The 25,853-nt window shown below is 28.8% G+C and overlaps 1 protein-coding gene across 1 annotated transcript in view; it reads right to left on the bottom strand.

Moving 5' to 3' along the window:
* LOC129968582 (protein qui-1-like) overlaps positions 1-25,853 on the bottom strand; it is a 239,599-nt gene that overhangs the window by 54,806 nt on the left and 158,940 nt on the right. Inside the window, exons 6-7 of the mRNA XM_056082613.1 lie at positions 22,974-23,057; positions 3,246-3,411 (exon numbers count right to left, since the gene is read on the bottom strand). Of these exons, the coding sequence (XP_055938588.1) occupies positions 3,246-3,411; positions 22,974-23,057 (250 nt within the window). The remainder of the gene's footprint in view (positions 1-3,245; positions 3,412-22,973; positions 23,058-25,853) is intronic.

The raw sequence follows: 25,853 nt of genomic DNA, 5'->3' as shown, positions 1-25,853 counted from the left end.
GTAAAATATAAGTATGCGATGTACAACCATTTAAGTCATTCTTTTCTTTACTTATTGTTACATTTTAACAATATATTTAAAATAATTCTTGAAATGTTTTATAGTAGAAATTTTATATCTATTGTTGATTAAATAATTTTCAATACGCGGTTAGTGGAGAAGAATAAAACCAGCTCAAAATGTTAAAAATTTGGTTCAAGATAAATAATAAAATTTTATCAAATTTTAAATAAAAAATGATTATGTAATGTAAAATTCAGATTTAAAGAAATATTGCCAACTGCTAAGTTAAAATCAGTAATGTAAAATATTTTTTTTTGAATGAAAAAACACCAACAACTTCAATGCCAACTAAATTGATGGAGATAATGTTTCAAAGAGAAAGAGAAGAAATTTATTTAGTTTTTAGTAATATTCGTATTTCTGCAACTATTAAATAGTGCTCTCAAAAATTCAACATTAATAAATTTTCTTTATATAGGCCAGTTTTTTCACATTCCAAAGAAAAAAAACCCGAATGATACTTAAGTAAAAGTTCTCATATGAAACAAAACGCTCAAGTGCTTCCAAAAAATGGTTATTCTTCAGAAAGATTTATAGGAATAAAAGCCCCACCCCTTCCTTTACCCCTCTCCTATGGCAATAACGACGAATAAACGGCAAAGAAATATCTCAAGTTTTAGATCGGAGGCATCGTCTTTTTACAGGCCAATGTCTCACTGAGCCATCGCAGCGGCTCAAAGAAGCTCTTGAAACAAATCACCTCATATTTCACGGCATTTCAAAGAAGGCAAGGAAAGAGAGGACGAGAAAAAAATAAGAAAAGAAGAAGGTTTAACGTCACTCTTTTAGCTTTTCTAAAGGCGACTAATGAAGAGAGCTTTTTCACTGATGGGTGGAAGCGAGCGATGTCATATTGAAAGTGGAGATGCGCAAGAAAAGAGTTCTCCCGATTATAATATCTACTTGACTCGCTTGAGAGATGTTAAATTGTCATTACCAGTTTGGCAGATGGGAGATTTTCTGCCTTTCCCCTTTAATTAGAGATCAGAAAGAAGAAGGAGTTAAGCCTTTAGAATTTTTCGGTTCTTTTAGAGAAGAAAGAAGAGATTTCGGGCGCTCTAGAAAAGTTAACGAAGTCTTATCTTTGGCAATAAAAGCTATTGGTTCGGTGTTTAAGGTGGAAATCGGCAATGAGAAACACAAAATATCTGCGTTGTGAGGACTGATTATGGTATACATTAGATTAGATTAGGAGAATGTTTTAATGCCAGATTCTCATTTCCTTCGAAGAAGCCAGCAAGTTTATGTAATTCTATTTTTTCTTCTTGAAGAATGCCCTTCTAATGAATTTTCTTCTTTAAGAATACTATCATAAAGAAAAATAATACATAAGATAAAGACATTTTTATTTTAAGTGAAGAAAACTTTTTCTTTTTTAAAAAAAGGAGCTAATCTTTATTCTAAATTATTTATAATATAAAATATCAGTTCCCATCCATAATAAATAAAGTCTACTATTCATTATTTTTATTTACTAATATTAACGAAAAAAAGAACGATAAAAATCTTAGTTCCATATTAATAAATTTATTTGAAAATGTTGGAACAAAAAATATTTACGTTTAAAGGAAGAAGCAAAAGAAAAGTAAATCATTGTTAACTATTGGTAGTAATTTATTTTCGAAAGAAGTAATTAAATAGATTTTGTTCGGCTATCGATGTTTATATTTTGGAATTTCATTGACAAATTTGATGCAATGGCTCAATAAATATTTTTATTTCTGTATATGTAAATGTGATTAACCCAATAATTATGAATAATCACTCGTAATCGTAAATAATTTATTATATTTACCGTAATAAATATTTTTTCATAAAAAACTGAACATTAATAATATGTTGTCTACTTCTATTTTCATTGTTGTATTCTTATTTACTTCATATTCATGTAAAATTCAATTATACTTTTACTTAAACGATGTTATTAAGTAATGTGATAAATTAGGAAATATAAATTGTATAGATGTAATTTTTAAGGTGGGATGTTAAATTGTGAATTTTACAGGAGGGGAGAGTAATTTAGGCATTAGATACTATTTAACGCCTTTTTGGTTATAATACATATAAAAACTAGAGACTTCAATTCAAAATACAAAAAAATATATCCTATATATATATATATATGTTTAGCACTGCATTCACTGTGCTAATCTCACATGTGGGATTAATTTTATTTCTCTGGATTTTTGTTAAAATGTATCTTTATGCTTATTTTCTTTTTGGTTTATACATATTATTTTTAATCTTATGCTTATTATTTTTTAGGTGACCACGGGGAGTCAAAAATCTCGAAAAGTATCTTTTTATATGAGGACAAAAGTAAACGCACGTAGGCATTTTTAAATTTTTCTTTTTTGATTTACAATGTTATATGAAGACAACGAGACTGTGCAATCGCTCGAAAGAATGCGAAATGAATTAACACATTTAGCTAGATATGCAAAATTCCAATACACATTTTAACGTTCAAATTTCAGAATCCGATTAGCCATATCATATTAATTTTAGTTTAGGATTATTTCATGTTTAGAAAAAGTATAAAATAATGTTTTCATGGTTAAAAGGATTTTGTTGCTTGAATTTCATAAAATAAAATAATAATTTTAAGTAATGTATTAGTTTATTAATAAGTTATTTTATTTTTATTGAAATAAATGTAAAATCCTTCTTTCTTCTCTTTGTAACTAATTTATTAAGAGTACAATAAAATTATTTCACACTTGTTTTGATTTTATGCCAGATAAATAAAATAATTAAACTGCGTGAATATATTTATTTTCCATCTAGAATTTGAATCAACTGCCAAAAGTAGAAAAAAATACATTTTATCTATTCAGTCTGCATCAAGATATGATATGCTCTGTGTCGAATAAACGGCTAGCAAAAATATGAAAATCCATATAAAATGTGAATATATGAATCCATATTATATGAAAAATCCATATAAAATGTATGCATGGATGAGCGCTAGGTTCTAAAAAGCACACATAGAATGTCTACCATTAGTCACATGATCCGAATGAAAAAACTGAAAATGGTCACCGTTGATTAAATGGTATGTAACGTAATAAAATCAATTTTTCAATCTCCTAAGTAGTAAGTAATTTTTCTTTAAGTAACAAAAAAATCTAGCATTCTCTACGTTTTACATAATGTAATTTTAAGTGTATTTTTGTACTCACCTGAAATATGCAACATTTTTTCGATCGACGTTGAGAATGACGTCTTCGAGGAGGCTTCGCAACCCCAACGAACTCTCGTCTTCGACAGAAAGATTGTCTAGCATAAGGTTGGCGTCCGTCACGCTGTCGATATACAGATGAGCAGCACTGTCCGACGTGTCTATACCTGAAGAGAAATTTATTACAGACCAGTCACAATTTGCTGGAAATAAATCAAATCTCTTATGGTTGTTATCGGCTACATCAACATTATTATTTTTCAAAACTTATCTACATATATACTTTAGTGGATCAGCAACGCCATCGACTAGGGAGAATAATAAAGGCGATCAATACGAATCGATCTGATCATTGATGAAGATTATATTTCTACTGTCATAGGAATGTTTCATTTTATAGATTCTTAATTTATAATATTATTTCCTATAACAGTAATTCTTCTGGTATGAAAGACGGTCCCTCTATGAGTCCGTCCGATGGTTCTGATGGACTGATAGATGCTGATTAGATATCAAGGTGACAAACTTGGTCATCATTTAACGACTTAGAGATACGATTGGGGATTCTAGATGCTATACAAGTTTTGGCTGTAGCTACATTGGAACTGGAATTATGTCATTTGTTCAAGACGTTTTTGTGCACTGTCAAGAAAATTTTAAAAAGTCGAGTTTTAATGAGCTTTAATCAGTTATTAAAGAATCAATAGTTGAATTCAGCTCAAACGAGTGGTCAGTGGAAGGTAGCAGACGATCGAGGGGCATGGTCATGTGAAATCTCTCTCTTTGTTCTAAATCTGTCTCTCTCACTCAGAGCGTTTTGTGCTCTTACGGCTATTTATTAGACTTTCTGTTTGTGAGTTTCTGTTTATTTCAGTCCTGATTTTGTGTGCGTTTCGGCTGCGTATTGTTAACTGTGCGTTCGTGTCTTCGTGAAGAACAAAGCGTTGTTATTTGTTATTGAGTCTGTTAATTAGTTCAGTTATATTAACGTCCCGTTGTAAAGCAACACTAGGGCTATTTTGGGACGGACCTTATAATTTTAAACCACGGTCAGATGATGAAGACGACACCTGAGCTGGCATCCACCTCTCCACACCACACCACACCAGCGGAAGGAAGTTTGGTTCTGACGGATGTAGCGTGCAACAGACCCCCTTACACGACGGATTTTTGGTGGAATCGGGTCTCGAACCTGAAACCATGTGGCTCACGAGCCGACACCTTACCACCAGGCCACCGCGGCCCTATTGAGTCTGTTGGAGTTTCGTTTTGCATATACTGCACCGCACTCTTATTTTTGAATTAAATTTTCTCCATCAATATATAGGTAATGCTTATCTGTAACTTTGTGCGTGAGAATAAGGACAACCTGTTATATGCGTGTTCGTTTTTCTTTACGGTTACAAGAAGCTAATTATTTTATGTTAAAAAAACTTCAATGTTTCTCTCTGGTTTCTAATTGGAAGGCGGAAGTGGAAAAGTAATATATAAACGCAGAAAAACGCCGAAACATCTATAAATATGATTTTAAAATGTTCTAATTATCCAAGATTTACTTTATCAGGTTATAATGATGTGAAGGAATTCTTTATAAATAACAGACAAATTCCATTCATTTAAAGTTTTGACATAGACCACTTTTATCATCAGGAGGTGAGTATTTTGCACCTCATTAATTATGTGCTATTTCAAGAAGAAATAGTTCAAGTGCTAATTTCTAATCCAACATACCTCAGGGAATTATTTACTAATGTGAAAAACCCGAAGTATCTCTGAAATAGAGAGAGAATATCTTTTGGATTAAAAGAATCAATTATTCTTCGTTAAACAAGACAGATGATCGATTTCATCCTTTTTTTTTTCATCATCAGGTTTCTGATATTTTTAAACATTCCTGCTTAAAAGATGAAAGAGAGAGAGAGAGAGAGAGAAAGAATTTTTCAATTTTGATTTCCCAATGGTTATACTAGCGCGTTGGAATGTTTTAGAGTTCGTACCAGTATGCAAGGACAAAAGAAAACTTATTTCACGTTAAAACACCAGGGGATAAAAATCCATTAAAGATTTATCGTTCATTTCTTTCTTTATTCTTTTTGAAAACCTAAAGCAATGAAAGAGGGGAAGAACTGAAGAATTTGAAATGCATTTCCAATCTCCTGCTTTAAAGATCTTCAAAACAAGAAGGAGAAAAAAAAAGATGGGAATATGGAGGATGGAATTTAAGTGCTCTTATAACCGTCAATCACAACCGAATAGTAGTTTAAATTGTATGTAAGAGTTAAGGAGAGTTTCAATATTTCCCGATTAATCTTAATTCGATTTTTGCATAAAGTATAATTTTAGAAACACCGCTAAGTGCTTTTATTTTCTTTTACAGTCAATATGCTTATTATTTTATAAGCATAGGGTTTTCAATACTTGCCATTAAGACAAGAAGTTGCGCTGAAAAGAAAATATCGAAGGTAATAAAAATCTATATTAGCTTTTAAAGTTTAGTTGGATAAACAGACACTTCATCTCCATTAACATAATTTTATTTTTCATAAATACGAATCAATATCTTTCATCATATTTCGAATCAAGAAAATTAAAAATAAAATATGCATAATTGCTTATTCGGATTGTTTACAAAGAGATGTTATCAACTGTTTTCGGTTCGATATCCGATGTCCTACAATACGAAATTCTAAAAGTCGAGGTTAAAGTTATAAAATAACACCATATCCAAGATTAAGGCTGAAAAAAATCATTCTTTTTCAATACATTTTTTTAAAAAATTATTTTAACACAACTATATATAGTCCACTTATCATCATTGAAATATAACAATAACGAGTAAGAGAAGAAAATAATTATAATTATTTTTTAAAGATTATTTTCAAATGATTATTATTTTAATATTTCTACACGAAAGTACAAGTATTGGACTGTTCCTAAAGTTTAATAGGAATTTCTATTAATAGGTGGGAGCACAAATCAAATGAAAATCCATTAAGTGACGCTTTTTCATATTATTCAAGGGCGAATAATTTCCCAAGTACTTAGATGAAACTCTGAATTAGATTTGTGTGGAGGACGGGAGAGTTTAAGGTTGGAATATAGTTGTTGCATAAATGCATTTTAAATTTAATTAATCTCTCTATGCAAATAGGTGCCCTTTTAAAAAAAGTTTTAGACAATCTTCTTTAATAAACAATTCTTGTTTATTGAAACTGGTGGTGTGTTATCCTGGATAACACATCACCGAGAAATAAACATCTCAGTACTTGTCGTTAATATAGAAAATTGTTATTAAAAATAGAAAACATAAAAGAAATCTCTAGAGTTTTTAAAATTTAGTGAAATAATAAGGACAAGTAAGTGCTGACGCAAAGTTATAGCTGAAGCAGAAAAGAGTTCATTTTTTTTTTAATTTACATGTCTACACATTTAAGAGAGCCTGTAAGTTCCTTTTTTTGTGTTTTCCAAGTCTAAACAGTTCTAAAAAAGGCTTTTCTCACGATAAGTTAAAAATCAATGATATACAAGTTAGATATATTAGAACGTTTATATTATATTGTAAGGTATATTATAAATAATAGTTATCTTCAATATTATTGTAGATAAGTATATTATAAAAATATAGATATATTATACGAAATATAATATATTACGAAATATAATATTTCATGACATTCATATTCAAATAATCATTGGTGTGTACAATATATCGTGCACATTTTCATATCGTACATTAGTTACTACATTAACAATCTGATTTTTGTTATTCTTAATACAAGTTTGATATGTCACCAAGATTTGATTTTCCAAATTCAATTAGTCTAAACTCCTTATATAAACAAAAGTTCTGTTAAAATTTATACTTTTTCACATTAATCGAATACGTTAGATTAAAAATATATATATATTATATTGGATTTAAATTTAACAGGATTAAAAAAAATTGTACTATTAAATTTTTAAAATTCATTATCTAATAATTTTCCTCGGAATTATCGTAATATAGAGATTTCATTGGGGTAGGCTTGCCCATTTTATAACATTAACTTCTAGATATCCTATCTTGTTATATTATCACTCAATAGATGGCGTTAAGTCATTTTTTTTACTTGAATATAAACTTAAACGCGCTTTTTCTTTGCAAATGTCTCGTTTTTTCTTCTCCTTTGTTATAAAGTTACAATGCATCTTTTCTCTTTGTTATTGATTTCTTGACAGAAAAGTTTTTTTTAAGAGTTTGAAGACTTCTTTAAATTTAAGATGTTTTTCTAAATTTACTATTTGGTATTAATTTTTTCTTTAAGTTTGTTTTTTCTTTAGGTTTCACCGTTTTTTTAGTTTTTTTTTCTTTTTGCTTTGTAGTAAGCGTTATATATGGAAGGGAGTTTTAGGGTTAGGGTTATATATGTATTTTTTAGGGTTCCTTTTTGTCATTTTTTTTAGCTTTTTTTGTAGGTAATTATTTTTAAACTGATGAATTATCTTAATGTGATTGCTTATCTAACTTTGTTATTTAAAGTTTTAAAAATCTTAAATTTTAGTATTTTATCTTTTATTTGCTTGATTTCAATTCTTTTTAATTTTTTAATGCTTGAATTTCATACATTTTGTGATTTGGTTTTTCACTCTTGATTATTATGTATTTTTGCGCTGTGAATTTTTTTTTCTTGTTTTTTTCAAGACCACAATTTCTTGGATTCCACGGATTTCTAGAAGTTAATTTGCGGGCGACTCTCACATAAAATCTGCCTCTCACATTAAATAAATTTTTGGTTTGAATCCCAGCCCAAAGGTAACCTTTTGTAAAGTATTTTTTCATTATTTTTTATTTTGATTATATATTTTTTTTATTCACTATAATCTTCAGATCTTTTCTACTTGGGATAAGTTATGTGCAAGATTTGCTTTCTAGAAGTTACAGCATTTGTACAATCTGATTGCGGTGTTTTCCCCTTAAGAAAACATTTCTTATCAACTGAATTATTTTAATAGTTTTGTTTCTTTTTAAAATTTTTGCTTTAATTGTTTAGGGATTTTTTTTTTTAGTTTCTAAGTAAAACATTCGTATCATATTTTGTATTTTAGTATTCCTTTTGATATTTTACTCTGATTTTTCTTTATATTAATGATTAATTTCTTTCAATGATTAAGTACTATTTATTTTATTTTCAGTGTGACAACCCTAAAGATCTCACGTTTTCCTGTTCTGTTATTGTTTTACTGTGCTTGTGTAGCTTTCTTTTTATTTTTATTTTCTAAAAATAGAACAAGAAAATCTGTAATTTCTTTTTGCAGTCCTTAATAAAAGTGTACACCCATTTTATCGTTCAGTAAACATAATAATTCCGGACCCGGGATATGAAACGTTGTTCTATAAACGCAGAAGACAAAGCAGATTATTCTTTATATATGTATATATATAAACTAGACATTGAAGATATATAATGCTATTTTTTCAAGTGGTAGAACTATATTACAACTAAGGACGGGGAAAACATCATGTCAAGTTTTTATGCAAACTGCACAGGAATTGACTTCAAAATCGGTTTTCAAGCATTAAAAATACCTGCTTTCTAAAACAGCAATTTTCTGTTTAAGTCTCTTAGTTTCCATTAACCATATTTCAAACCATTGAGAAACGATAATGTCTATCGTCAATTTTAATAGACTTCAAGGAAAAAAAGCAAAAAATACTGCTATGTTGTGATTAGCTCATCATATGCTCCATTAACACATTCATATTTCAATGGCAAAAAATTCTGTGGGAGAGAATTATTTTAAAAAAAAGTTTCAATTATTTTCCTAAGATAAGCAAAACAAGGTCATGATTTGAAACGATAATCTAAGACAGGTTTCTAAGGATTTTCTAAGAAAATAACTGCACTTTACATATATACTACAAATTCTTTATTATTTTTAAATATTTTAAATTTCCCATTATTTATATACAATCAATAATTGAAACGCGGTGCTTATAATCTCGTTTGGTCTTAATCTGGCTATCATTGATTGAAAGACTCATGACAAAGGAAGAAAGCTGTCTCCGTTCATCGTGGTCTTAATCTGGCTATCATTGATTGAATGAGCAAATCATTGATTGAAAGATTCGTGACAAAGGAAGAAAACAGTCTCCGCTCATTGCGGTCTTAATCTGGCTATCATTGATTAAATTAGCAAATCATTGATCGAAAGACTCATGAGAAAGGAAGAAATGTGATATCTTCAAAGGCCGAATTTGGAGCATCTAAGTGCATTTGGTATTAAACTCTGATTTTACTCCAATATATTGCGTAGCTTGCCACTCTAGAAGAATTTTTTTTAAAAAAAAGTTCGTTCGCATTGGTATTTCACAAGGAAGAAGAGTTAATAAAGTTCCAGGAGTCTGTCCAACCGGGCGAGAAATTTGCTGCCCCACCCCGTTTTCCTAACCGGTTATCGAATGATTCTGGCTAAGATCATACCACGAATTTGGAAGCTATAATCATTTAGCGATTAATGTTAACTTAAACTTTCAAAAAAATTAATTTCATCTCATGTCCTCTCTCCACTGTACTAAATACATGGAATTTTTGTTAAATGTTTGATTAATTAACATTTATTGTAAAAATTTATAATTAGTAATGTTAACTAAATTTATAAAAGCTGTATTCATTTCTATCTCAATATTCTTACCGATATATTAAACTTTTGTAATCTCATTCCCCCCATTTGAACAGTTTGTGTAATTTAAATTCGCTTTATAGTGCGTAAACATAAGCATACAAATTGACTTTTAGAATTAAACTATTTAGATAACCTTTATTTAAAACATAATCAATAAAACCTTACCATTTGTATGAAAGCTAAATTCTTAAAAAGGTAATCTCGTTTTCAATGCTGATGGATGTTAAAAAGTGGAATGTTAAACACTTGAAATTCACCTTTTGAATACCTGAAGAATTCAATTCTCAAATATCTTGCATTCCCAATTTTATTTAGAAAGTTAAAAAGGTTCATTTAATTTACGTTATGGACCCAATATATCTCTTAATCCTTTTAGTTACAGACGAAGGTGAAAAAGACTTAATTTAAGACACAAACATTCGGTAAAATTGAGATTTCTGAAACTGAAACAAGTGTAATCCCTGGAATGTCTTTTGCTTAATTTAGTCTAAGGTAGAGAAACAACTTATGCTTTACACACGGCTCTCAATACTCAACATATCCCTTTATTCTGTTATTCGTCTAGCGGGGCTAAAACATCACGGCTTTATTAAAAAGGCAATTAAGTATGCGTCGAAGCTGAATTAACTTTTACCCCAAAATGCAAATGTAAATATTCAGTGTTTAGAGAAAATTCGTGAAAACAAATAATTTTGAGAGCTAACTGTTAGAGCCTTTATCTTACAGTTTTAGTTGCTGTATTTGGAATAATTAATTATTGAACTCATATTGAAATTATGCGCTATAGAACATTATCCACTTATCTAATAGCAAACATGGGAAACTTTTATAACTACTATATTTGTTTTTATTTTAAAATTTTATGGAATTATTTTTTATTTTGTGTTTAAGATTAATAAATGGGAAGGGGAAAAAATCCGAATGTCTTCTTTAAATAATTGAATTTTCAACAAATGAAGTTTAGTTATTTCAAAGTGAATCTATTTTTGTGAATGAAAAGCTGTGAACAGTTTTGAATTATTTTTTTTAAGTATTTTATTCTCACATTTATTAAGAAATTAATACGATATTTATAATCATTTGATCAATGTTGAAAAAAGATTTCAACTCAAAATAAAAAGGGTTTCATTTTATTAACACACTTTATTATGTTAACTTGAGCTGGAAAATATATACATAATTTTTAAATATTTTTATAATATGAAATATGAATATACTTTTGATCTCATATATTATTTAAAAATTTTTGTTACTTTTAAATTTATTTTTAATTTAATTTGTTGTTATTATCTATACATAAATATCACTTCTGCAGAAATTTATAGAAATTGGAACAACAGATAGACCACAAACAGATTGTTCTAAAAAGCCTGTAAATTAATTTATTTCTGAGTTGATGACAAATTTTATAAAATTTTTATAAATAAAAATTTGATATTACGCAAATATTTTTTAAGTAATAGGTTTTAAATTCAATGCAAGTTTATTAAACAGGAGCTTGAATTTCTATCATGTTCTATTTTTAAGAGAAGATGAAATGAAAAAATTACTTGCTTACAGATTATCCGGAATTGAAAATTAAATTATTATTAAGAGTTGAGTTACTATTTAATTTTTCAAATAATGTTGTGAGTTGAAGAAATTCAACATATTAAGTTGAATTTTTGACTGGCACTATTTGCTTTCGGAGTCTTAGTGAGACAAGATAATTTATAAAAAAGGCATATAATATGACTTAATCCTAATAAAGGTACATTGCTACTAATTAGTGTGTATCGAATAAAGATCTCACATGTTAAGAAGGGAGTAATACCACTTGACATCACTTCAGCTAGAAAAATTTAATTTTCGATATAGAATGGAAGCTCACAACTTCAAGAGCACTAGATCTTTGATCATCTTTTAAATTAATGAATTAAATTATTTTATTAAATTATTATTAAAATCCTAAACCCTCTTCGACTGAAATATTTAAAGGGTCATATTTTAGTTGGTTTATTACCAATATACAATGAATAAATTATAGTCTAAAATAAATACTCTTTAAAACTTTTGTCCTCTAAAAATGAACTTAAATCTTTTGAAAAAACTGAAATATGTTTAAAATAAAAAAAAAATTAAAAAATAGAAGAAAAATTCTTTTAAGCAGATATTGTCTAAAAATAGAAAAAAAGAATTAGCTGAACTTGCTTATTACAAAATTTAAATGTATTCATTGTTATACACTAAAAATATTAAGAAGAAAAATTTTCAAAACCTAATTGACAAATTTAATAATAATTTTTTTATAAAAGTTCTGATAATCAAAATAAAATTACTATAAGCCTCTAATAGTAATTTAGATGTTTTAATTGTTAATGAATGTTTAGGATACTGCATTCATTGCGATTTGATTTCCTTATAACATTCTTTGCAAATGCTGTCTATTTATTTTCATTACTTCTTTTTTGTCTATTGTATATTTCATAATTCATTATTTTAAATATTATAGTACTATATATCCAGTTTATAAAATCAAAGTCAATATGAAATCAAAATTATATTCGTAACTAAATTATGAGTTTCTCTATTAAAGCTGACAGAGAAGTTAATAATTCAGAAATGCAAATATTAAAAGAAATCTGTAAAATTCACTAGAATGAAAGATCGACAACAAAATCCTATCTTTACAAATATTTCAAAATCGTGAAGTAAAATCAAGTAAAAATATGTAATGCATTTTTAAGTAACACTATAATATATAGATCAATGATCATTTCTTACTAATATCATGGAATTTTTTAATAATATCTTCTCAATTTTAGTGTGTAATGGTTTTTTTAATCGAAATTTAATTGAAATGAATTGATTAATTTATAAATAAATTTCGAAATTTTTAAAATATTATATTGTTATCAAGAATTCATAATCACAGAAAATTTTAGAATTCTAGCATTCGCGGAAGTGTATAGTTATTAAATTCTATAATCCATCTTTATCATTAAAGAAATGGTTTAAAAAGTCTTTAAAAACGTGCAATTTGTTCCTATTGAACATTTTTATGAATTTCTTTTAAATTTTTTAACTATGATTTCTCTCTCGGAGAACAGCACACGTTTTCTAGACGAATGAGAAAGGTTCATTGACATTATCTATTCCCTATAAATATCATGAAAAGAGTTTGAAAAAAAAAGCGTGTAATTTATTCATATTGCACTGAATAATGTACCCATTTATATGATTAAAAAATTTTTTTTAAATCATTATGTTTTGGAGAATAATGCATTTAACTGCCACCAAATAAGAAAAGGTATTAAAACCATCTATTCGAAATGACATCTCAAAAAATATGTGTAAAAATCTGTAATTTGTTTACATAACACTAAATAATGTGCCCTTTTATATCAATTTCGTAATTTGTTAATTACCATTTCGCTCTTGAGGAACAACATACGCATTTGCTAGTCCAATGAAAAGAGCTGCATTGATATTATCTAACCCATATGCATATACCAACAAAAAGTGTGAAAAATGTGTTATTTTTTCATAAAGTATTAAATAATATATCTATTTACATCAATTTCTTTTAAATTTGTTAGTTATTATTTTATTCTTGGGGAACAACATACGTATTTGCTAGTCCAATCAGAACGGGATATTAACATTTTCTATTTCATATACATATCTCAAATAAAAAAGTGTGAAATTTTTTTACACAGCACTAAATAATATATCCATTTAAACCAATTTCTTCTAAATTTTTAAATTATCATTTCGGTCTTGGAGAACTATACATGCAAGTGCTAATCGAGTTAGAAAGGGCAGTAATATATTCCATTCCAAACATATATTCCGAAAAGGAAGTGTAAAAATAGCCTAATTTTTTTATACGGAACTGCTATGTACTGTGCTGTGTAAAACTTTCATGAACTATATTGTAACTGTTATGTACTGTTTTTTTTTTTTTTTTTTAATACAGCACCATACAATAATGTGCTATTCTTTTATGTCAGTTTCTTCTAAACATACTAAATATCATTTTCCTTTCTTTTGGTGAATAATACACGTATTTGCTATTCGAATAAAAAAAAGAATATTAACGTCATCTATTCTGTATACATATCCTATAAATTCATGAGAAATGACAGTTAAACGAACGTAGGGACTGATCAATAGAGCATATGCGGGTCAGTCCAGTGCTGAACTGGCGCTTCAGTCAATACCCGCTCACCATATCCGCCCAATACAAAGCGACGTGACAGAATCTCAGATGGAGGCATTACAAAAGGGGGTGGATTCCTACAGCATTGCATACATTTATATATCCAGGCAAGCTGTGCACACACGTATTTTATATGTAAACATTCGAAACTTGACGTTTCTAAAATTCCCCCTTGAAAAGAATTTGAGTCTAAAGGAATTTCTTGATGCTCAGGGGGCTGAGGAGTTTTCTGATTCGAATGGAAAGTTTGCCCATGGCAAATCTAAAGTAAATTCCTGCAGCATATTGGTATTTGAAAGGAGGACAGAATGTATGCAGGACGAAAACAGACGCCGAGTCTATCTCGGAGTTAGAGCACGCAGGAATATGATTTGTTGTAAGTAAAAGAGTTTTATTTCCTGGGCAAGTTATTCTGTTTTCTGCAGTTTAAATTGGCGAAATGATAGCGTTTGTTGCAAATGCGACTTACACGAAAGTATTTTAAAGAAAAAAAGTACGTTTAAGATCTTATTGGGCTGTTTTAGAGGAGTATTACTTGGCTTTAGTATTAAAAACAGCTTTGCGAAAAAGAAATTTGTTACGTTCTACAAATTTTATGATTCTTTTGAAATAAGACTCCGATGATATTAAGGAAGCACATGCAGAATAAAATATTTTTTTTTTGTTGAACTTATTTACTTGAATTGAATCAGCTGTTACGAACCCGATTGATACGAAGGAATATCTTGCGTTTATACGCTCGAGAAAATTAGTTTTTTCACCGTAAATTAAATCACAACAGTTTTATTTCTTGTTAAATCTCTAGTAACATACAGATTGTGATTCCCCATTTTTTGCTGTTTGGAAGGAGATGCTATTAATGCATTTCACATAAATGATAGTCTATTTCATTTCAAAAGTTGTTTTTTTTGGCTAGGCACCATTAGAGTTACACATAAATGTGGATTAAATATTTTTCACCAGCCGCTTTTCGTGACTGTTTAATTCACTGGAAATTTTTATTGTATTTAATTTCACTTAAACCTCTTAGACATAACTTCATGCCCATGATTCTGGCAATAAACTATCTTTATACATCAAATTGTCATAAATATTAAATCGCAAGTAATTTTAATAGATCTTGATATTATGATTTTATGCAAATGAAATAAAAATTGACCGGAAGTGCAAAAGGATGATGTTTGTTAATGCTCAATTAACAAATTGAACAAAAAAGTTTGGATTTCTACTATACAATTCTTGGGAGTTCAAAATATTCAATTTTTAAAGCAATTAACAATAACATAGCACGTGTACTACTTATAAATCAGGTAGATTAGATGATGTTATGCCTAAATAAGTTTTTATAAAGGCCTGCTAATTCTTTATACAAAAAACATGAAAGTCCTAAACATTTTTTTAAAAAAAAATAACTTTTGTTTCTTTATATAATACGATACTGATTTTGCTGAAATTCAAAAGTAAATATATTTCTATTTGAATATTTTATACATTTTCCATAAAAAGATTATAATAATTTTAAAAAATTATTTTTTTTAACATTATCCTTAATTTTCTTTGAAAATTCTATTGAAAGAATGTACAGAATGCTTGTTAAAGTCTTTATAAGTTTTTAAAATTTGAAAAATCATCTAGTAGATCCAGGGAAGTAACACGTATCTATGGAAAAACGATTCTGGTGAATTTATAATGACAGGACACAATGAAATAAGGAAGTTACAAAAAATAATTAAAAAATGAAGGAGATCGTCTACAAAGTTCTGTAAGAAAAATTTACGCTATAAAATAATAGAAAAGTAGGAAAAAGTTTCAAAGAGTTATCTGTGAAAATGGAGCATACATTTGCAGTTAAAATTATAAACTTTCCGTAACTTGAAAAATAGTTCGTCTAAAATTGAAAAATATATCCTAAGAATTCCTGCTCTGAGTTTTTTTTCAAATTTTTATAATTATTATTTTTATTTATTTTCGTCGTTGCTTACATTCTATTTCGTTGTTGCTTAACTCGGAAAAAGCGTATGATAATGCGGGAGAAAGTCGCAGAAAGTTCATAACTTTAATCGTAACTATATCTGTCAGTGTTGCAGATAACTCTATAAATTTTTTTCCTGTCTTTTTTTTTTTTTTTTGGCACAGAATACATTCTTTAAGTTAATTTTTTTGGTCGATCTCCTTTATTTTTTCAGTTATTTTTGCAGCTTCTTTATTTCCTCGCTAGGAACGCTGCAATCTGTCTAAAAAATTTCTACATAATCAATTTAATTAAGATACAAGTTACTTCTCTGGTTATTGGAAACGTTATTTTGAATTTAAAAAACAAAAAAGTACCTTTTTAAAAAAAAATTGAGTAACATTTTTTATAATTTGAATAGTATATCGTTTTCATTTTGTTATTTACCTTTCAGATAATTTGCATAACATGTTTAGAAAAATTGTACTTAATCATTACTATATTTATTGAAAGGTGCTTAGAACTTTCGCAGATATTATTAGATATGCGGAAGTGAAAAAATGTTAATGAAAACGGATCAATACTTGGAACTGCATTAACTAACTTACTTTGATTTGTTTATCAGCAACAGACCTTTAAAATAATCAAGAAAAAATGACTATCTATATTTATATATCCCAAGAGAACTTATGCTTGTTCGTATCATTTAATTAGAATTAATGGCCATACTTCTATAAACGATTCACCATCGATTCGGACTGATAAAAATAAATTTAGTTTTGAAACTTCTTGTTTTAGTGGATATGTTTTTCATTTATAAAGGAAGTGATGCATCTATCTCTTAGTTTTTATTATTCTCACTCAAATTTGATACTGAGCGCTTTATCTCTTTCGATTCTAATAGAAAATAAATTACGTTTTTTCTTTAAAAAGAACATTTACACATAATGGTTTTTGGATTTCAAGGGCAAAATTAGATTTTCTTTTCAGCTTTTTTCACTTTTCTTATACAAGGCTGATGGAATTATTTTGTAAGTATAATGATCTCTAATTTAAATATTTTACTTTCCATTAAATAGCATATTATCTAGTGTAATATATAATTTTTAAATATTACTCACCATCCACTTTTCATGACCATCTGATCTGCTGGAGATTTTGACTGTATTTAATTTCATTTAAACTTCTTATATGTAGCTTCATATCCATGATTCGTTCAGCAAACTATTTTTAAACATCAAATTTTCATAGACATTAAAGCCAAACAATTTAGATAAATCTCGACATGCTCTGCTTTGTTATTGTTTTATATGAACTTCCCTATCTAAACTATCCCATGACGTCATAGCGCTATAAAAACATAACTTTCTGGATCGTATATATTCTAAATTTCGCAGTATCGAAACCACACTTTTTTATTTGTTATGGAATTATACAGATATTAAATATCCTGTATAAATCCTTTTTCCTTAGCTTTCAACAATAGAACAAAATCAGGTCGTTAAATACTTGACAAAATATTGAAAATGGTTTCTATTTTAGGGCAATAATGTCGTCCATTGTTAAAAGTTAGGAAAATAAAATATTTTTGAAAAAATGCTAAAGAGCAGAACATTTTTTGAAGACAATAAAAATTGGTATAATTAAAAAGATAATTTTCAAAATTTTAAAATGGTGTAAAATTATTTTTTTCCAATATCTTAGGGAAACATTTCGGAAAAAATCCAAAAATGTTCCTCAATTTACACATATTTTGGTTGCAGTTTCCTTAGTGCATATTTTCACTGCCTCCCTATTTTATGATTTTATTTTTAGTTTCAGCAAATTCGTTTGCTTTTTCTTTGAAAATAGCAAATACGTGTTTTATAAAATATTGTTATCTATTTTCTATTTTTTATAATTTAATATACCTTATTAGTAATCATTATTGAAATTATTAAAGAATCTTATCCACAAATTTTCTCATTTTTAGATGGAGACCCTCTTGAGGAATTAAAATGCATTTCAAGTTAATTTATTTAGATTCTAAAAATATCAATGCATTTATCTCTTTAACATCCAAGCACTTTTCAAGTGGCACTCCCTTTAACATCCAGACTTTTTCAGCGTGGCTCTGAAAGACATGGACTCTTCCTAGCTGAGGGGCAGTTTAACCCCTCACTCTGAAGTAATAAAACTGTCGACGCTCTACCTTGAATAATTGCCTTGCGGTTTTCGACAACGAGATTCATTTTCCAGCAGCTTAAGAGTTTTATTCTAATGTATTTATATTTTTTAGTGTGAAGTGTTTCGCTCATCATCTTTGTGGGGTATTTTTTTTTTTACAAAAAATTTGAAATTTATTCTATAATTTAGAAAATAGTTTTTTTTTTTTTTGTAAGTTTTATGTTAGGCTTACAAACCATTTAAATAAAAACTTGCTTTACTAGCAATTTCAAAAACATTTTTATGTTTCATTTGATTTTCAATAGGCTTTTACATTTTTTTGTTGCCAAAATTAAATAATATGTCATATATTACCATGTAAAATTTTTTTGCATAGTAATGTAAAACATACATTATATATATATATATCAATGCAATTAGTTCATTTTTTAACATAGTATAGATGTGAATGCTTTTCAGTGATAATCAAGATAATGTATTAAATCTTCATTTAATACCAAAATAAAAACAATCGTTGGATAAAAAAATGGTATTGCTCTTTTTGAAAGATGTTTCGAAAATAATATGTTCTTTCAACACTCAGCTAAGATTTTTTTTTATTGTCTTTAGCATTTTTTTTCAATATAAACGATTATCTTTATTGAATTTTTAAATATAAAATATTATTTTGCATTTACAAAAGTGATACTAAGAGAAAAGTTTTTGAAAAATTTTTAAAGAAGTTTTCACATTTTTTTCCCCAAAACCTTACGCATTCTTGCTTTTACATTAAATAATCGAAAAGAATGTAGGGTAAATATAAATTCCAAAAAATATCTTTATTTTGCCACTCATTTTTACTAATATTTTAAAATATAACTATTAAAATTTTTTTCTAACCAAGGGAATGTATTACGTCAAATCTTATATATCTCATCTATCGAATTGTTTCGATAGATGAGTTAACATATTTTTAAAACTTCATTTAATAATGATATACAAACATTTATGAAATAAAATTCGGGAGAAAAATTACTCATCGAAATATATTTCGAAAATACATTCCTTCAGTTTTCAGCCTGAACATTTTACTAAAATATTACGTTCTTCATAAACTAAATATGAAGATTTAACACATTTAAAATTACATTAATCATAAATATTACTTTTTTAGTATGAACTGTCATGTTGAATTTTTCAAGCTGAATTTCTGATTTTAAAATGTTATGTGAAGTTTTCTATAGTATTGTTAAGACAAGATAAATTTTTGAACGAAAGCTTCATGTTAAATTTCCACAAATTTACACAAGAGGGAATCATTTGCAAATTTTTGATAATATGTACATTATATAACATTTTTTGACTCCTAATCTCTCTCTCTCTCCTTCATCTGACCGACGTTAGTTTCATCTCTTGCTTCTTTGCTTAGAATAAACGAGAGATCAGCTAAAGTATCATTTTTTGGCCAACCATCATCTGATAGATCACTGTCACTTTCATCAGAATCAAGTAAAATTGCTTTAATTTCTTCTTCAGTGTGTTCACGATTTCTTTTACTCATAATGAAGAAATAATAAGCTAATAATTTCAATAGAAAAATTACTCTGATAATCCAAACACCCGATTCACAGTACATAAAATAAAGAGTAGCAATTCACAACTGAAGAGAAATTTTCCGAATGGCATTCTAAAAAGGAACTCAGTATTTATATAACTTATATCACTCTTTAAAGAGGGCGATAAAGAATACTCCCAATCTTTTTTTTTGTCTGTCTTTTAATTCTATTTTAAAAGCGGTAGTTTGTACACTGCCTCAGAATTTCCGACAGTCCTTTGATGAAAGAATAAGATGCTTGGAGTGTAAAACGACTTCCTTCCATAGTAACAACTGTCGCTACCCATTTTGTAAGAAAACTGCGATGTGAATAGGCAGCAGTGTCAATGCAATGGTTTGTCTTTATATCATTACAATAGTCTTACTACTGAAAAGAGGCTTCTGATGCTTGTCCGAAAAATAAACAATGTGTCGGTATCCTTATATATCATTCATCGTTACCAGAGAACTTCAGTGGAAAATTTCTCTTATAAATGCCCATAAAATCTTTCCAATTTTGAGCTAACAACACGTGAAAATAGAAACTAAAACCCTTTCAAAATACAAAATGTACGCCAACAACCTATTTACTGAATCCCTCCTCAACCCCTACCGCCCTAAGGCACAGGGGAAACTACTGTGAAAAAGCCGCGATTGTCGAAGATAACGAGGACCTCCTGGAGTGCTCAGTAGAGGAGCCTCTTTTAATACCCATCTCCCCTAAAACGGCTAACAGCCGCCCCAAACCGACCCATGTGGATATTATAGGGTAAATTCTCAAACCGCCCCAAACCGCCCCGCTGGAATCGAGAGGGTTATATCGAGAATACGCAAATGCATAGTTTCTATATTAAAGTGCATAAAAAATTAATGAGAAATTTATAACAAAATTCCATCAAAAAAGTTAAATAATCAAATTCAGGAGCCAATTTTAAAAATTCAAGCATTTTGTCTGAATATTTACTGTGGAGATAATATTCAATAAAGTTATCGGTATATATATAAGGATTATATATATACAAAAATCGAGTGGAATTTGTTGTTTGACAGTTGGCAATAACCCTTAAGTTTGAATTGCTACATGTTTGAATCGGCGAAAGTACGAGACACTTTTACATTCAAGGAACTCAAAAGTAAACTCTTCAAAAAATAAACAAAATCTTCTAATTTTTCTTTAAACTCTGAAATTTTTTTGACTTTTATTAGATCGAATGTATGAGAACGCGAATATAACAAAATTCCCCAATCCCCATTCAGTCAATCAATCAAACTATGTTTGAGTCGCCCGTTTTGTTTTCTTTGATAGTTCGAATATATTTATATAAAGTAGCACAGTTTCGGTTTTAAATCGCAATCATCCAAACGAGAATGAAGGCAAGATAAACGGTAAGATTATAGATTAATGGCTTTGGCCAGGCAAATCAAAATCATGCCAACTATCCAAAATCTTGCCAAAAAAAACAACAAAAAAACAGCATCAATAGAAGCCTATTAGAAATGATAACAAATGGCTTTTAGAGTTGTAGTAAAAATTGATCGGGTTACATTTTGTCCAAAAAATTCACCTTTGGCGGGTGGACACAAATTGTAAGTACAGTCATGGAAATTATTGAAGAATTATTTATAAAACGATCCAGTCAGATCCAGTTGAAAATATTACTTGTTGATGTAAGATTAATAGTTCATGCAATTTCAAATAATTTACATTTACTTTATTAATTAATGCACTAATGCTTTTCCTATTGCTAGCAGAAACTAATAAATGTATGGCTAACGAGCACTTGTTATGATTCTTTTGGAATTAAGTAATAATTCCAAAAGAATCGTAATGGGATTCTTGGGCGACATAGGAAGAAGCGTACAGTGAATTTAACACCTATTATTATTTTATATACACTAGAATATATAGAATATGTTTTACAAATCCGGAATGGCATAAAGTGAATAAAAATAAATAATTTTGTTCATATTCTGTAGTATTATTATTTAGTAGTGGAATCCAACCTGTTTTGGGGGCAATGCCTGTGATATTCCGATATATAAAAGATTCGAGTTTCTTGCGGATAACTATCAATTCATCCATACCAATACCAAGTTTTATAACTACCATCAGATAAAAATCAGGAAATTAAGAACACTTCGAAGCAGCATCATTCGAGTACAAGAACCGAATAAAACGCATTGATAATCCTATGGCAGAGCCATAACCAAATACCATAAAACCACTGAGATAAACAGCGGCTGCTAGGAATGCATAGAAATCCTATAATCTTTTAACCTAATGCTACATTATTATAAGATATATTCCTTTTTAGATATCCCCTGAATATAGTACCGTTATTTGGTTGGTTTAGTTATATCCAGAGAAGTTACAATGTCGAAACTACGATTATTCGACTTTGTGAGTGAGCATCTAGGATAAAACTTTCAGATACAAATGTTTAGAAGTGAATCATGAAAAGAAATTCAGAGGCAAAACTCCTCTATTTTGTTAAACTGTCCTGAGAACTAAGTATATGAATAAATATCAGAATATATTAATACTGAATTTGTAATATTGCTTTTTTGCTCAGTCAGTTTTCTGGTAAAGAAAACAGTTTTACTTTATATGTATATATATATATATATATATATATAGTAATGGCTGTTGAATAAATAACGATTTAATATGAACCCCGGTTTTGAAGAACATTTTCTGATGCATTTGATAATAAAAAGGGAGGACCATGAAAATTTTAGAATCCTGACGATTGTACAATGAGGAATCGAGTTCCAGCGTTTGTTCTAGAACATTCCATGATCTTTTACGAGACATATAAAAAGTGGAAGTGCGCATATTATAATCAGTAATAGTGGAGTAATCTCATCGAAAGAGAATAAATGAACGATTCGGTTTTGCTTTAAGTGCTGTGTGCTGTTGCGGTTGTTGATAACTGCTTATGTGCTGTTGCTTACTGCAAGTATTGCTTTTGTGCTCCTTTCGGCTGTGTTTCGCTCTTGTGTATTTGCGTTTTCCTGTCGAATAAATAATCTTTATCTGTTATTGAAAGCTGCTATTGTTTATCTGTTATTGCTACTGCTAGTCTTTTCACTGTACAGCTCATGAATGGATTTTGGATTTTTCCATAACCGTATAAAAGTTACTTTAAACTAGTACCAAAAAGTAATTTCTTACCTTCAAATTGTCTCACTATACATATTATTCTATTATTGTCATTTTTGGAAAGCTTTAAGGCATGTCTCAAATGAGTGTGGACACCTGGAAGAAAATAAATATCCATTTATAAAGAAGCATAATCAAATAGCTTTTATAAAAGAGAGCAGTTACTGAAAAGACCTAGTTCGACTTCAATAGTGGACAACAATTGAAAGTTTGACAGGTGGTCGGTTCAGTTCAAAGATGAAAACCAAAAAATTAGGGGGCAATAGAATTTAAGGATGAATATATTTTGAGCACGACGCAAGGAGTAAAAATATTATTAACAAGCGTTTCAGAAATTTAACGAAAAAAAAAAAGTTGGGTTTCCAAACAGTTAAATTTTATGAAGCTATCGACATTTAAATAATTCAGTGTTGTTAAACAAATATTTATTTTTATCCTTTTATATTAAATTTATCTGATATAGATGAAAATTGCGTTTTTTATACAATAATTTTCTTAACAACTGTTTTCCAAGCTATTGTTTTTAATTATATAAAATAATATTATTTATATGTAAAATTAGAAACTGGCTTTCCATTGGTCTACGAATCAAGTAATTATTTATTATAAAGAATGCCATAAAAAAAGATGGTTTGTTCGAAACCTGTTCAATCAAATGTAATCCAATTTGGTCTGTATGAGATTTCAATTCATGTAAAAAGAACCTTGCAATTTTCGCCACTAAATGCAATAAGATGCACTGCATGCAGTTAGCCACTGAATTAATCGAATATTCATTACAAGTTTTATTTTTCCATTTTCTATATATCTGATTTAGATCTTTTTATCTTAATGAGTATATAGCCCTAGAGATCAGATTTCATCTCCTGTTCGGTAAATAAATTATATTTTTACATGGGTTATCTTAGAAAGAATATTTTTAAATGGGTTTTAAAATTTTAATAATTCAAAATTTGTATAAAAAAGATTAAAGACTTTATGCTGCTTTCACTCAGAAAAGAGAAAAATAACTTCCTACAGTCTATCGGATTCATGCAAAAATGTAACATCTCTTTATATTGGATTATGAATTCAAAAAGTTCAAGGACTGCATTTTATAGATGAAGGGTAATTAAGCATCTCCTTACAAATAGTAAAGAGATGCGAATCTAATTTCCGTTCTCGATTTCGTTTTGTATGATTTTTGGTGAAGAACTTATCTGAAAGGATTATTATGGATTACGAAGAGAACATTGATAATGTAGCTCTTTTGAACGATAGAATGATGCTACAACTCTGACAAATTAGTGTTGAATCGTTGCATTTTGCAGTAAAACATGTCCAGAGTTTTATATTTCAACTAGAGGACTTTGTTATTACTCTAGAATCCTTTCCTTGATGACAGGACTTTTTGAAATTCCGTGTAAGAGAAGACCTACATTTTCACAGACTGCGTATAACAAAGAGAAACCAGCTGGGTTTGGATATTCCATTTTCAAAATTTACAAAATCGTGCAATAATAATTTCTGCGTAAATGAGCGAAAAGAGTTCTATCCTTCAGACAGAGTTTCTATCTGACAAAGAAGAGTGCAAATGGGTTAGAAAATTTGTCTGTAATAATAGATACAAATCTACAGGGAGTTCAACTTAAAAGAAACTGCTCTTATTTCTTCTCAAGCCCAATAGTGCAAGAAATCCTAATAAGTTTATTTAGTTGCTGCTCATATAGGATGAATTAAAGCATATGTAGACCACAAAAGCACCTAGATGGCAGATTCATCATCCAAACAGGCAACATCTGTAAGATTCCTCCCTTTCCACTATGGGCCACAAAGACAACTAGATGGCAGATTCATTAGCCAAGCAGGTCAATCTGTAAAATCCCCCCTCTTCTTCTGCAATGTCCAATTAAAAAGGCTTCTTTAGATATACTAAAAAAAAATCTAATTTTCTTCAATGACAAATAAAATGAGTCAGCGGTTCAATCAGAAGAAATACCCACGCAATTACGTCAAAGTTTCATTTAACCCAGCACAATGGAACAGGCAAGATATTACCTTTGCAGCCGGTCACGAGCTCACTCCCTTCATTCTTCAAGTGATTCCATATAAAAAATCCATGATGTGACATTTTTGATGGCTGCTGCAGAGTGGACGATCTACTTCATTAAACCACTAGCTACTACACCTTTTCTTCTCAATAAGCTCACCTAAGGCTTCACACCAATCTGATGAAACAGCGTGATGAAAATAAAATGATCAAAAACAAGAAACTTAGCGCAGTTTTATCAGGATATCGAAGATTTCCTTTCTTCAGATCAAGAAAAATTTCTTTACTCCCACCAAATTTCAGTTTATCTACATCTAGTATAAGCTTTCATTGATGCTACCAATTAAATCCGTTTGCCAAGTAAATCAAACAATGAAATGAATGTTCCTCACCAAAAACTCTGCATCATATAGTTGTTTTGTGATATTCTTTATGATGTTTTTTTATTTTTATTTTGAAATAAATCTTTCCGCGTATGCCTATTCAAGAAATAAAAGAGATTATGAGTTCGGGGAGGGAAGGGGGATATACAACGATAAAAAGAAAGAATATGTAATCCAAGGAATCAAATTTATCAAACATTTGGCCAACTCATTGCACCAACAACCAAAATAAAATTTGTAGTGGGAAGTATGATTTTTTAATTTTTCTGATTAAAGGAATGAGATAATAGCATAGATTCATAGCTCCAAATCATTTTTACTTAAAAATGTGGGAACTTTCTGCATAAATTAAAATCTTTTGGTTTGAGTGATATGTATATACAAGTTGCTAATATTTAACTGAACAGATTTTCCCAGATTCTTCGTATTACCTTAAAGTATGAAAATGTCAAATGAAATAAAATGTAAATAAAATGAGGT

Source organism: Argiope bruennichi, chromosome 5 (genome assembly GCF_947563725.1).
Source record: "Argiope bruennichi chromosome 5, qqArgBrue1.1, whole genome shotgun sequence".
Classification (NCBI taxonomy): domain Eukaryota; kingdom Metazoa; phylum Arthropoda; class Arachnida; order Araneae; family Araneidae; genus Argiope; species Argiope bruennichi.
The sequence above is the reverse complement of the archived record's forward strand: the minus strand, read 5'-3'. Positions and strand labels throughout refer to the sequence as shown.